The following is a 14,878-nucleotide window of genomic DNA, read 5'->3' as shown; positions in this document are numbered from 1 at the left end:
TCCGCTCTGCCAACATTGGTGTTAGTAATGTTAGCAAAGCAGCAGCAGGAGGACTGGATGCTGGAACAGAGGGGAACTGCCTTTTGATTTACTTTCCGTTTGGTAGGCGCAGTTGCAAAAAATGCAGATCCCATCCCTTTCCCACGCCCTGGCTCCCACCAAAAATGTATTGTGAAATTCAATCCCTTTATTATTAATATTTCTAAAACATCCTCTCCTTATAATAGAGAGTTCTAGTACCAAACCTTATAAATGTTTGCAGTTCCCCATGAAAACAGAGTACAATAAACAAATGAGTGACGTATTGGATAATAGGACACCAATGTTCAAGAGGTCTTAACAAGCACCTACAGGAGGCAGCCCCATTTGGAGAAGATTCATCTTCCCGGGTAGGAAGCAGGGACCCTCAGCCATTCAGCTAAGTAAAGGTTGAGAGGAAAAATACCACAATACCTCTTTACCAGTTTTGTTTTAAAAGCAACAAAGTGGGGAAAAACAAAACAAACAGAAAACTACAAACACAGAGGAGACCTAAGGCATAAATAATCTCAGTTTTAGCAGGAATATACTGTAATTTTACAATTGTAATGTCCTTAGTGCAACAAAATCATTCATTATAATGCTGAAACAATTTAGAGCCAAATTTCCCTGCCCACTTTTGCAAGCAAAGGGGACTCAGCTCCACTGGATCTAGATGGAGGAATGCAAAAGGAAGCAATGCCATCACTGCAGCATGGTTCCCCTCTTTCTCCAGACACAGGAAGCCCCGCTGGGTCCACTGCAGGATTTTGGAGGAGAGGGGGAAGAGCCTCTCTCCCCTTCCAAAGGCAGAGGATATCCACTGAGATTTCTGCATCTGAATAAAGCAGCACTAGGCCACCTCCTTCACTGATGACAATTTTGTGTAGGCTGCTTAACCAATGGCTAAACAACCTCTGCAAAAACCATACCAGTTGGTGAGGATCCAAAGGCGCATTAGTGAGAGAATAACTCTCTCCAGGGGACCCTCTGCCTTCACCCCAGATTGCCAAACTCTAGCTCCTTGAGAAGAGAATTTGAAGGAAACTCTTGGTAGGTTCATCCCAAAGGGTTCTCTGCCTCATCTCTTTCCACATTACATGGGTGTCAGCTTTGGAGGATATAGTTTGCCCCTGAAATCGAAAGCTCTTTGGAGAACAAGCTGAGAGACAGCAGGACACAACTGACAGTGCTCAGTAAATACTACTAATAAAAATATGAATTATACCAGTTTGCAGTTTGAGGAGGTAATGGGGGAGTGAGTAGAGGTGCACAGAGTATACAGGTTTCAGTGAAGCAGATTATGAAGTGTTGTATACACTTCAATAGTTTAGAAAAAATGCTGAATGCACAGAAGTTTAGGAATCTTGTAGGATTATGGGGTATTTTGTTTGATCTGTCTAGTTTTATAGCTGTTCCCAACAGCTAGCAAATGTCAAGAGCACCCCCCAAATCATGCTGCACCTTTCTGGAGAGCTGGGATGGCAACAGCTCAATCTGTAATGCCAAGCTTTCTTTTTTATTTTTTAGATCTTCTGAACTTTGGGGGCAGAGCCAGTAAAGTCCAATGACACAAAAACAAAGTCTTGCTGTAGTACGTATGTGTGAGCAGATTAAACATAAACCCTAAACTATACCTTATGGTAATTACCCAGAATTTTGTAAAGGAAGACCTGAACTATGACCCATAAGATTAGTGTAGGTAGACACTGATGCCTGAGTGGAGCCCCACTGAGGACTCTGCACAAATACAAGAGTCTTGCATGGATCCTATTACAAGACTGGGGCCTATGTTAATGTACACAAATCCATATTTGACTTCACGATTCAGTGGCTTCACATGAAAAAAAAAATCAATGCAGCACTGGAGACGATGATGTGAAATATTTCTTTTCTTACTTTATTTGCAATTTACATATGGAATACTCAAATTAAGAATTAAATCAATGTGTACTAAATACAGTCTGGGTGTCTGTGTATGCCTGTGGGTGAGTCTAGTTTTGATATGTATCGCATCCCTAGGGAAGCAAGGAAAGGGTTAACCCAGGTCTCTAGAAAGGACCATAGGCACTTGCCAATATTGTAGGAATCGGGCCCGAGTTGAGCTGTGGGGGATGACTGTTTCTCTTGTCTTCTTCAAACGATACGCAGGCATGACAGACTTAGGCTGGAAGTCCTGCAATGGAGCAAGCCCTAGTACTGATAAGCAGTCTGTGATAAGCCTAACTCCTTTTCCCCACTGTTCGGAGACCTTTGTTTGGCTTAAGTGTTAGAGGGTTATGACAGTTTTGTAGGGTTTTTTTTCATTCCTTGGAATAAATAATGGCTACCTGAAGAGCCATGGCTAGTTTGATTTCCTGGCCACGTATGTCTGGGCATCCCACAGTAATAAATGTATAAAATGTAAACACATCCAGGCAGACATATATATGTATACACAAAAGGATGATGGGAGCTCTGTATGTACAATGCATAACAAACAGGTTTGCTTCTGCCACAGATACTCCTTCCAATATACAGATTTTTATTCTGGTAGCTATCAATGGGCTTGACAACTTCATACACTGCTGGCACAGCTATACATACCTGGAGGTTGTGGCAGGTATGCCCCAATTAATTTTGATCTCTTCTTTTCATATCCCTTCTGTGTGATGTCACCTGCCAAGAAAAGAAAAGGAAAATCAATAAGACTTGAAAAAAGACACAGTCTAGCTGCTTAACGGAAGTACCATATGCTTCACCACCACTGCACTCTCTGTTTCTCTTGACAATTATAATGAACAAATGAAAACACAGTATGATCCTTCATTCTGGTATGATCATTCTACCCAGAAAGAACTAATTTATCCCATTTTGGCAAGTAAACAGCTAGCCTTGGTTTATTCCAGCAGTGGAGTCCAGAAGCACAGTGTTTCAATCTCATTTTGATATGCTGTCACACAAGCCTTTCAAAAACTACATAGGCCTTCATTAAGTTAATCAACAATGAATTATATAGAATACTTGGGCCTGTAATGGCTAGCAAAACTCATTACAGATTAGCATTTTCTGTCATTAATGAGGTTTTTCTAATCAAGCATGTAGGCCACAAAAGATTTCAAAGTGCTGCTACACTGCTGCTGTAATGTAAACATTTGGCTTAGCTCCTAAGCACCACTTTAAGAAAAACAATGCAGCAAACCGACCAAACATCCACTGTCAAATAGTGTCTCTGCCTAACACTGCATAAAAAGCATCTTGAAACTTCCAGACTCAATTGTCCAAGGGGTTGAATACTCCATAAACCCACGTAATTGATATGTCTATTTACTGCATTTGCATTTTCCACAGATGACAATTTTTAAAAGATAAGGATTTAAAAGCTTTTCCACAAAGGTGTTCCACAAAGAAATGGCAGATAAGGGGAGGCTGCAGGACAGCATATGTTTTCTGTCTAGTTAAAAGTGGAGAGGGGTCTGAACACTGAAGGCTGAATACAATTCTAGACCCATCTCTATTTACTGTTCAAAATATATAGTTAAACATAATTAAAATATTGAATTAAAGATAATTAAAATCTGCTTTTTGTCTTTTTACAAACATAGATTTATTTAATAATTTCAGTGTGGCTAATCTTCCAAGAGTTCAAAAATGAGACTGGCTTAAAAAAAATCAAAAGATTTTAAGAATAACGAATTTGGTGGGGGTGGCGCTGTTGCTTTCTATTTTATGAATCTTTGGGGTACACCTGGGCTTGTTTTAAAACTTTGCTCTGTAACCATAAGGGCTAGAAACTTACTTTATAAATAAAAATAACAACCCTGAGATTCCCACATAATCACAGGATTCCAGGAGCTGAGGCTTTAAACATAATACCTAATATTGTGAGACACACGATAAAACAGAGAGTTAGTAACTGTGACCCAAAAATCCTTTAATGCCAACTGGCAAGGAGATACAGAGGGGTTACAGGTCTCTTATGGGTCTGGTATGTATATTTTAGCTCACCAGAGTGACATGTGAGGTCTTGACTAAAAGCTTGTGTCACTCTAGGCATCAAAATAATTTGTTCTTAAAGTCTGTAGGTACTGATCACCAGCGAAGGTGAAAAACAGGTTTTCCGTTAGACAAGATACGTTTATTCATCGGTCTGTAAACTGAATATTGTTTCATGCATAATGGTTTTCATATCATCAGCCTGAACCAAATGCAAATGAAGGACTGTAAAAACTTCAGAGAGGAATTAACAGAGAGAGAGAAACTGCAGGGAAGGAAGAACCTTATCTGGAGGGGCGCTTTAAAGGTTTGTTAGATAATAATTGGAGGGGGGAGCAGAGAAGGTACCCAGGCAGCTTCCACTGACGAAGTAAAAAGAGAGATTTTGCTTCATGAAAACGGGATCTCAGATGGCCCTGGTTGAAAATGCTGAAGAGAACTTTGGATGAAATAAAACTTCTTCAGACAGGAGCTAAAACCCACTTCATCTGATGAAGTGGGTTTTAGCCCACGAAAGCTTATGCCCAAATAAATGTGTTAGTCTCTAAGGTGCCACAAGGACTCCTCGTTGTTTTTGCTGATACAGACTAACACGACTACCACTCTGAAATCAGACAGGAGGTGAATCTGTTGGTCAAGTTTAGTCTGTAGAAAGCATGTTATTTTGTTTTATATGTAACCATTTGTTTCCAATATTCTTGCTCACTATTACTAGAATCTGGAATCTTTGATAATAAACTTATCCTTGTTTTCACTATAAACCTACCTATGAACTGTGTGTTAAGCAAAGTGCTGGTCCCAAGCTAAGTGCCCTCTAAGCTGTGCGGCCAGGAGAGAGGCACCTCCCTCCCCAGCCCAGGTGCTGCTGCAGGGAGAGAGAGCTGGGGGGAGTCCTCTCTCCCCGCCGTAGCCCCGGGCAGCCTGCATCCCAAACCCCGCATCTTTAGCCCCACCCCAAAGCCTGCAACCCCAGCTGGAGCCCTCACCCCCCACCGAACCCTAATCCTCTGCCCCAGCCCTGAGCCCTCTCCCATACTCCAAACCCCTCGACCCCACCCCCATCACACATCACCTCCATATTGGTGCACATAACAAAATTAATTCTACACATGCGTGGGAAAAATTAGAGGGAACATTGGTCACTACAAGTGGAATCTTACAAGCTGCCGTGATCTGTTCCTTTGGGACAGCAGGCCTGGTAATTCTGTGAGTGTTCACTGAATAAGGGGCTGGATGCTGCAGGGAACACTTTGAGGATATGAGGTTGGAGTATGCCTGTTGCTACCTGTACAGAGAGAAGGAGGCCTGGAAGGTAGTGCTTATGTTGCCAGAGGCTGGTGGATTCAGGAAGCTGATCCATTGTAGGCACAGGTAAGGATGCCTCATACGGGCAGGTGGTGGTGAGATGCCACCTGGGATCCCTGGGAAGTGTCACAGTAACAGTATTACTGGAATTGTGAGTTTATCAGGTTGATAGCCCTGAAGAATGTAGCCCACAAAACAGGCAAACCAGGAACAACAGCAAGTGTACATTTCTCCACAGTGCTCCCCTCATATACTCAACCATAAGTTGGAGGAACAACGATAATTGCTTAAGATAATTTAAACTCTAGCCATTCCACTATGACTGGGTGCTAACCAACACCAGCTGTATGGATACAGCTTTTGGGACTTGCTCTGAGACCATTAAACTCATTTTGCACAGACCAAACAGCCATCAGATGGTAACAGTTGTCATTAGATGAAAGGTACTTTCTTAGGAAGGGTTCCAATCAGTGACCTAGAGGCAAAAGGCTCCATCTCCTATTACCAACACTCTGAGCCATCCTCTCTCCCCCCAAAAACAAAACAAGACAAAATGTTTAGATGTGGGCTAGACTATCTTCTTATAGCATAAAGGTATCTAGTTGGGGGAGGGATAGCTCAGTGGTTTGAGCATTGGCCTGCTAAATCCAGGATTGTGAGTTCAATCCTTAAGGGGACCACTTAGGGATATGGGGCAAAAATCAGTACTTGGTCCTGCTAGTGAAGGCAGAGGGCTGGACTCAATGACCCTTTGGGGTCCCTTCCAGTTCTATGAGATAGGTATATCTCCATAATTTAAAAACAAAACTTAAAAAAAATCCCCATGAAGTTAATATTTCTGGTTTACATTGAGACTAGTCAGAAATGTGCATTCTGCACAGTAATCATCAGCCTCTCACAGACTAGTCAAAGAAACCTACTGTGTATATTGCTGCAATAAAATGGTTTGGCTTTAACATTTATTTAGATTTACTAAAGTATAGAATATGAACCAATTTTCTTTTTGAAATTGATGAAAACAGATTAGCTTGTGTTTATGATATTTATTAATACTGAATCCTTAAGCATTCCAGACATCTCTCTCTCTCTCAATCTGAGTGCGTATTTCTTTTCACTTTGTTTATTATTTTATTACTCCTTTTATGGTAGCACACACAGACCCTAATCAGAATCGGAACTCCACTTTGTTAAGTGCAGTACAGTTAGCTTGTAATTTCATTTTAAAGAAGAAACTGCAGACAACAGGTTAGTTAAAATACTGATTCCTCTTCTACACATATGGTACATATACATACATATTGGTATTGCAGGCTTCACATGCTGGACATTGTTCTTGTAGTCTTTCCAACAGTACAACTTTCTTATGCCACTTACTGTACCTATACTGGCCCTTACCTCAGACAGGCTTTAAAAAAATACTTATATAATTTCTATTGTCACAGAACAAAAGGCTGAAAACATTTGTATTTGCAGAATAAATTAGTAAAAGAAATAAAGAAGACAAATAGTCTCTTTGATGCCAAAATCAGAAAGAAAAACATCAGCTGTTATCCACTGGCCATCACATGTTTTCTTTCACACTTTTTCTTGTACTTTTCCCCTTAGACTCACACTTCTGAAATACACTAAAGAGAAGAAAATATTTTGGGTTGAAGAAGACCAGTGAAAAAAACAAAACAATTTTTTTTGTGGTGGGAATTAAATACAAAAGTCTTTGGCACCCTGCAATTAATAGCAAGATTCTACTTTACACCAATCATTAATTTTTGATAATAATGAGCAAACAGAAAATCATCATTGCCCTGGCAACCAAATCTCAAAAATATGTGAAAGCGAAAAACAAAAACGTTAACTATGCACTGTAGATATCAGTATTATAGCTATGAAGTGGATGGAAGTCAGATGTGCCATATGGTGTGGGGGTGTGGGCAGAAACAATTTATCAGGATTAAATTTTAATATTGTTTAAGGTAGACGGACTTCAGAACATAAACACTAACTGACCAACCATTAATTTTATGAATGAAACTGGTCAAAAGCTAACTGAACTCTCACTGTGCTTTTATCACAACTCTTACTTATTTTTTCAACTCAAAATTAATTACTGCATGTCATGTACATAATACCCCTTAGCTGGTAGTTGGGCTCACCTAGCCCATGATCTTTTCCCATAGTAAGATAGAGAAACTGAATCTCATCACCTGGAAAACATCAGTTGGACTACGTTTTCTTTCAAAAAAGAATATGAGTACCATGTTGTCCTCCCTTTTTTTAATTAACTCCTTTCATCTTAAAGGATCAGTGACATAAAGGGCATGTCAGAACTTTGACCTACCAACTGTGCATATAGCATGCTCACACAAACCCAATTCCCAGTGGGACCAGGATTTCACGCACCATGTGTCTTTGCTCCTTTCAGTGAGCAGGCACTATAAGGAAATTACTTATTTGCTATGTGAGTGCTTCAGAAAGCAACATTCCTAAAGATTTCAACCTCCTGCATATGTGAATGAATAAACCAAAGCAAGACAGTGAACAAAATCACACTGGAAATGGCAGAGAACCAGAGACTTGGATTTGTTTATGCAGCCTCACCCAAGAATAGAGCTGGTCAAAGGACTAGAAAAAAGTTTAGTGAAAAAAAATCATTGAAATACTCTTATAGTTCTTTTTCGGTCAAAGTTTGAAATTGACAAAAACAAAAATGGATGAAAAATTGAATTTGGAAAATGCCGACCAATTCTGCCCAGGAATAGTTCTGGTGTTAATATTCTGAAATGATCTATTGGGGCCATTCCAGACAGAGTGGAAAAATTGCTAGTTGTGGGATCAAAGGGACAGTATAAATGAAATGTAATCACTGTTTCAAAGGCGAGTGTGTGATTCAGTAGGATGGGTCACAGGATGGGGAATCTGGAGACCTGTGCTCCATTCACTGTCTGGTCCTGGCCAATTTACTTAATTTTTCTGTGCCGTACATTTCCTTATCTTTCAAAATAGGGGGTGCTAATGCTAACCTACTTTGACATCTATGGATAAAATGTACTCTGAGTGCTAAATATTATTATTACTATATTTATTATTATTATCCTATTAATATCTGGTGAGGTTTAAGTTTGGTGAAGTTTAAGTTAATTTTAAGTTCATTTGACAGTATCCTAAAGTGATCTTTTATTTTTTCTCGTTTGAATTCCACCCTACATACTCCTCAGAGATTTACATTTATGTCTTCTCCTTCCTCCATCAATTTTGCTTTTCTGTCCCTTAACAATGATCACTGGGGGGTCCAATTCAGAGATGGCATATAAGTTAAATGTCAGTAAGCAGGTGTCAGTAGGCATCAGGGAATTTTAAGGGTACCTAGGGTAATCCATGAAGATTGATGTTGTAAATTATATGCTGAGGAGTTGGAAGAAAAGCATGTCTAAGTTAAAGTAGCTCCCATCAACTCACTCCTTCTAGCCGCTTGGCAAGTAAGGTGCACCAGTTTACAGGTCACATTTGTGTTTGACCACAGAAGTGCATTTTCCACTTTCATTTTCACTCAAAGTATCTAAACAGCATCACCCCCCCCACCCCCCGTCCCCTAATGCACTTGGAAGTTTAAGTTTTAACCTAGCCAGTGAATCAGAAATGTTAGCGCCATGGAAGCATGGCTGCCAGTGCTTAGCTCAAAGTAAGTGGAGCGTTTCAGGGTAAAGTAGATATCTCTGTATACAAAGTCTTGTTTCACGCTGCAATATCGGTTGGCTGATCGCAACCACAAACATGCTGTGAATACAGATTTAGGGATTTTTAGCATGATACGTTAGGCAAACCTATGTAGATAAAGGATAACAATATTACACAGAAAACAGCCAAATGTCTCCATCTTACTATGTAAACAATAAAACCAAATCTCCTGTGTGCCCATACTACTCCTCATAGACTCACTATGACAGAGGCAGAAATTTACAGATGAGATTATTATGTAGAAACTACAATGTACATGACACTGGCAGTAGCTCATATTTTCACACTAAGGTAGACACTGTTGAGTTTTCTGACTCATACACTAAAAAGAAGGTCCAAAATTAACACGGGTGCCTAAAGTTAGACTCCTAAATCCACACTTAGGCACTTTAAACCAGTGGCTTGACTTTCAGAGGTGCTAAATAACCACAGATCCCATAGACTTCCATGAGGGTGGTGGGGAGCTGACCACCTCTGATAATCACCCCCATGAGCACAGCAAGTTTCAGCGCTGGGAAGTGCCAGTATAGACAGTGCACCAGCGCTGGGAGCCAGTGCTGGTAGCTATGCCCCTCGTGGTGGTGGGTTTTTTAGAGCGCTTTAGTGTTGCCAGTGCAGTCTAGCCCTAACTCTAGACATTCAAAGATTGAACATTTTGGCCCTACAGTCAAATCATGCAGGCAACGACGTCAACCACAAAAGACTTCAATAGGAGCAAGATTGGGCCCATGTGTGTCTGAGCCAGTCTTAATGTAACACAGATATTATACTCGCCTATATTAAATTAATGCCTTCAATAAAGTAAGCCATCTTATGCACAGACTTGGTCTTTTAGCATTTGTTCTTTAGACTAACAGTTCTACTGTTGATCTCTCTTCATTCACAGTTGAAGTAAACAATCCTAAGAGTATTAACCTACTTGTCACTAGCACTGATGTTTTAAAGAGGGTACATCAAGGGATACTTTATTTTAAAAACATCTACTTCTCCTGGGCTTCAGAAAAATATTTGAATATTTCAGAAACAAACCAAAAAACCCATGTACACCAGTGCTAAATTCTGTCCCGTCTTAGCCTGCACAGCACAAGAGATGTAAACCAAAGTACTAAAAGTAAGGAACAAATAAAACCTTGCTTAGAACACTGAACACCCAATGTAAAATTCAGTGACCTCAAAACCAGACTGAAGTTGCTGTTTCTCACTGGACATGCATACTACAAAATGAAGTTTTGGAGACTGGCATTTCAACTGAGTTTACGGCACTTGTGAACAATCTCAGAAGAGGAAATAATGAAACCAATAGTTTCTCTTGAATCCAGGTTCTAAGCAGTCAGGGCCGGCTCCAGGCACCAGCTAAAGAAGCAGGTGCTTGGGGCTGCCAATACCAAGGGGCGGCACATCCGGGTCTTCGGCAATTCAGCGGCGGGTCCCTCACTCCCTCTCGGAGCGAAGGACCTGCTGCCAAATTGCCGCCGAAGAGTGGAGCAGCGCAATTGCGCTGCCGCGACTTTTTTTTTTGCCGCCTGGGGCGGCAGAAAACCTGGAGCCGGCCCTGTAAGCAGCAGAGTCCATGCGTAAGTGTCTTAACTTTCTCCACATTTATTATGTGCTCTAAAGATTCAATTTTCAGTATGACTTCTTTACTGCTGATGACTCAAGTTCAGTATCAGCATCTTGGCAAGAGGGATTTGAATGAAACAAAGCTCCTCATAAAGTGAACTGTGACTCATTTACTTCTCCCACTCATGATGCAGACAGTCTCTCTGTCAGGTCTTCCAAAAATATGTGAAGAGACAAAGGATTTTGTTTTGGATGGAGAAAGTAAAAATGTACTCACATAAATCAGGTTTATTTAATAGCTTAATCTACATTAATGAACTAAAAATATATAACTGAGGAACATAGTTTTCTTTTCTTGTATTATCTATTTAACCTCATTTGTGGTTTAGAAAGCTAATCAAAAACATTATTGGAAGAAAACTGCTAAACTAAACTGTTCAGAAAACTTAATTAGATTTAAATACGATCATTACAAACAATTCAGTAAATTACAATATTGCTCAAGGGCCTTCATGGAAAATAGATTATAGCTCAAAGGTTTCAGTGATAATTTTATCCACATTTTGCTGTCCCTTACACACACACACACGATTATAGTTCAAAGGCTTCAGTGATAATTTTATCCACATTTTGCTCACACATACACACACACATTTTGTTCTTCTAAGTTACATACAAAGAATTAAATTGCTGTATTTCAGTGATAGGTGAAGAGGAGTGTTCCTTTAATATTTGTAGATTGTAATATGTTTTAAGGTTTACAAAAGGTGCTTCATAAACCAACCAAAAAAAAATATCTTTGAACAGGTGACACTACTGATGGATTATATTATCCAAACAAACAATATTTTATCTAACAAATAAAAGAAGTTGCTTGGGATTTTAAAATTATTTCTGCTCCTTCTTAATGAACCTTTTGTTACTCATTTAAAAATAACAATTTAATGTCTGTTTTACATATATTACATTTTTGTTTTACATACAGTTTTATATATTTTTAAAGCAGCTAAGTCAATCAATCTTTTTAGGCAGAAAAGAACTCCTAGTATATTCTATTTCTCTCCACCCTGAACCACAAAAGCCTTTATGATCAGTTTTCCTACTTACCTTCTGGACTCAAAGATTTCTGCACATTTTTTCAAAATCCAAAATATGCCTGGATCTCATAAAAAGTAGCCTAATTTAGGCCAGTGAAAACAAAAAACTCCATGGAATTCCATATCCCTGACTCAAGTTTTCTCATATTCTGACAATCTTCCTGCAAGTAGAAATTGCCATGGTCAGGGCTGGAAGCCAGCACCTATGGACGTTTTGCTAAAGATGTAAATGCTTTAAGGAAAGAGAAGTGTGTGGTCTACAGGCTTTTCAGAGCTCCCCAAGAATGGAATATTTGTGAAGCACTGCTTTTATGGCCGGGATTACTGTAAAGTAAACAGAGACGAGTTTAATGGTGAAGGTTTCCATTCTCAGTGTTAAAGTTTATTTCATTATTTAAAGCTTTAACGAACACTTGATGTAATGAAAGCAATCATTGCCATTTTTGGAATTTTATGGCCATTAGGACCCTTCATAATGTTGTTTTCCTTCCTTTATAAGGCTTATGGGACTCCCTGGAAGTGTATATCCACTCTGCAGCTGCTGGAAGCTCATCTTTCATCTCTCCACTAGTTTTTCTGTTGCCCAATGGGTATTTGCCATTTCTAGTTATGCTCTCTCTGTCACTAGCAGATACACAGTGCGGCAGTCACGTCCTGATAAAGATAACAATAAAATGTAATTCTGAAAAATATGTATACAAAAAAGGTAAAAATAGTCTTTATAATGTTATCTAATAGACGTGCTTTAAATTTCAAATTAGAAAATTCTCCCTAAAGCAAGACATTATACCAATAATTCTACTTAGTATTATTTAATATTTAATTTACATGCTAGTCAGACATCTCAATTAGGATTAGGATAGCAACGTGCTAGGTGATCTGCTAAACAGGTTTGTGATTTTCCCCAACCCCTCCAAAAACCTACTGAAAAAATACTGTGAGTAGTGGGGAAGGGGAAAATGCTGGTTTTATGAAACAAAACAGAAACACATTTGACTCACTTTGTAAGCATGTTTATACCTCAAACCAAAAAAAACAACCAAAAAACAAAAACAAAAAAAACCCCGCATTCATGTTGTCCAAAGTGAAAAGCTTGTAATACTGTAAGTAAAATCAAGAATGAAGTTGCCAGTTTACCATCTACCTAAGCATACTGTGTCTACCCTTGAACACACGTTTAACTATTAGCTTTTTCAGCATTTCGCCTGTTACAAAGTTTGGACCAAATCAATCTAAATATGCTAAAAACATGCTTGGCTGATGCTGAGATGACTGCAAGTCATTTACAAATTGACAAACTTCTGAATTCAACTGCCCTGTCGTCCGTGATTTTACTTCCACAATTTTCTATCATTTTGATGCAATAAAATGTGATGCATGCTCCTTCACAGACAGATTTGGGGTAGAAGTCTGGATCTACTATTTTTAAGCACTGGAAGAGAAGGAATAACCGTAAGAATATGTCCAGTCAACCATGCTTCAGTTTTTCTTGTTCTGGGTTCATCATATGTCTTTTATTTGAGATCAGTCAGATTAGGAAAGTAAAGGGAAGATTTCACAGATTCTCTGAATCATTTTGTTATTTTGTCTTCATGTGGTTTCAAGTCTTTGTTAGTCTGATCAAGCCACAATTTCAGAGACTGTAACAATAGTGTCATCAGTATGTCATGTCAAGTCCCTCCAAAACCTGCTTCAATTGCTTTAGTATATTTAGTGCCTCTCTGTAGACTGCCTTGTGCATAAAAATGTGTCCTATGTTTTAATGACATGCTTCTTGTGCTCAGAGTAATCACCATACTTATGATAGCTGGGTGCAAATGTAGAAATGAAGTATTCCAAAATTTCACTGGGAAGCTGGCGCATCACTCAGCCTTTGTTAAGCAGCCAATTATAAGGCTGATAGTGGTTGTGGGAGACTGCAGAAGAGCTGTAGGTCGTTCTGGAACAGGAACTTAAATTATCATTATGGCCATCTTTGAAGACAATGATTACATAAAAATGTGTCACTTGGAGGATCATCAAACTCAATATCCTGCTTTTCCACTTTAGTAGACAGTTTAATTATGTGACATATTCCATCTTGGAGAATTCAAAAGAAATGCATGTTTTGCATTTGTGAGCTGAGCATGAGTCCCTCTCTCTACTTAATAACTCATGATAATATTTACAATTTTTTTTAGAAAATTTAGCTGATTTCATAACCGAAGTCCATTCAGTTGCATGCTTTCTACCACATCCTTCAATTGTAGTCAATATGAGTCAGAAATTCCTATGTTGATTTTTGATAATCACTAAGGAGCAATTGCTTATTTGCCGAATTGATCAGCAGCTTTCACATTTCCTACAGTAAGAATGAGAAACAACTATGTAGTAAATTCAACACTCTGAAGTCTGATGCCCTGTCAAGTCTACACAAGTTTATGGATTCTAGTAAACAAGCCTCCTAATACTCATAACTGTACCCACTTCCCTTTCCAACATCTAATGACAACTGATTCTAATCCATGCCTCTGTGACCAGTCAACATAGACTACACCCATTCCCCTTCAGGCTTCTACATAGTTATAGAATGTTTTTATAATTTCTTAATAGGCCTACTAAGCAAAGACAAAAACAAAAAATATCTTCCCTTTTAGATTTATTAACATTTTCATTCACAGGTTGTAAGTAGAGCCTAATTTAGTTTTAAAAAACCTTTCAAGTACACCTCTACCCCATTATAACGTGACCAGATATAATACGAATTCGGCTATAACGCGGTAAAGCAGCGTTCTGGGGGTGCTGGGCTGCGCACTCCGGTGGATCAAAGCAAGTTCGATATAACACGGTAAGATTTTTTGGCTCCCGAGGACAGCATTATATCGGGGTAGAGGTGTATAATGTATCGACAGAAACATGTCATTCTTTGTTAAAAAATGAAACAGATAAAAGGAAAAAACTTTCTGGGTTGGAGGGTTTTTTTTCTGAAAAACTTTTGCTTTTTATATTTGCTAAATATATATTATTGTGTTGTCCTTCTCCTACCTCTCAAATAAGAAAATAATTCTAAAGTTCTATTAGAATCAAGATAATATATTTGGTACCATTATAGTACCATTAATTCAACATCCACAGCTATCAGCATATCTCTTGGAATTCCTGAATTGCTGAAGTGTACCATGTAAACTAAAGCCAGTCACTCTAAGGGAAAT

General features: G+C 38.9%; 1 protein-coding gene across 2 annotated transcripts in view; it reads right to left on the bottom strand.

The window, feature by feature from the left end:
• Nucleotides 1-14,878, bottom strand: part of DIP2C (disco interacting protein 2 homolog C) — a 472,428-nt gene that overhangs the window by 188,081 nt on the left and 269,469 nt on the right. For both annotated transcript variants that reach the window (XM_065397990.1, XM_065397991.1), the window contains exon 2: nt 2,605-2,676. In XM_065397990.1, the coding sequence (XP_065254062.1) occupies nt 2,605-2,676 (72 nt within the window). The remainder of the gene's footprint in view (nt 1-2,604; nt 2,677-14,878) is intronic.

Source organism: Emys orbicularis, chromosome 2 (genome assembly GCF_028017835.1).
Source record: "Emys orbicularis isolate rEmyOrb1 chromosome 2, rEmyOrb1.hap1, whole genome shotgun sequence".
Taxonomy (NCBI): domain Eukaryota; kingdom Metazoa; phylum Chordata; order Testudines; family Emydidae; genus Emys; species Emys orbicularis.
This window is presented reverse-complemented; position numbering and strand designations above follow the sequence as displayed.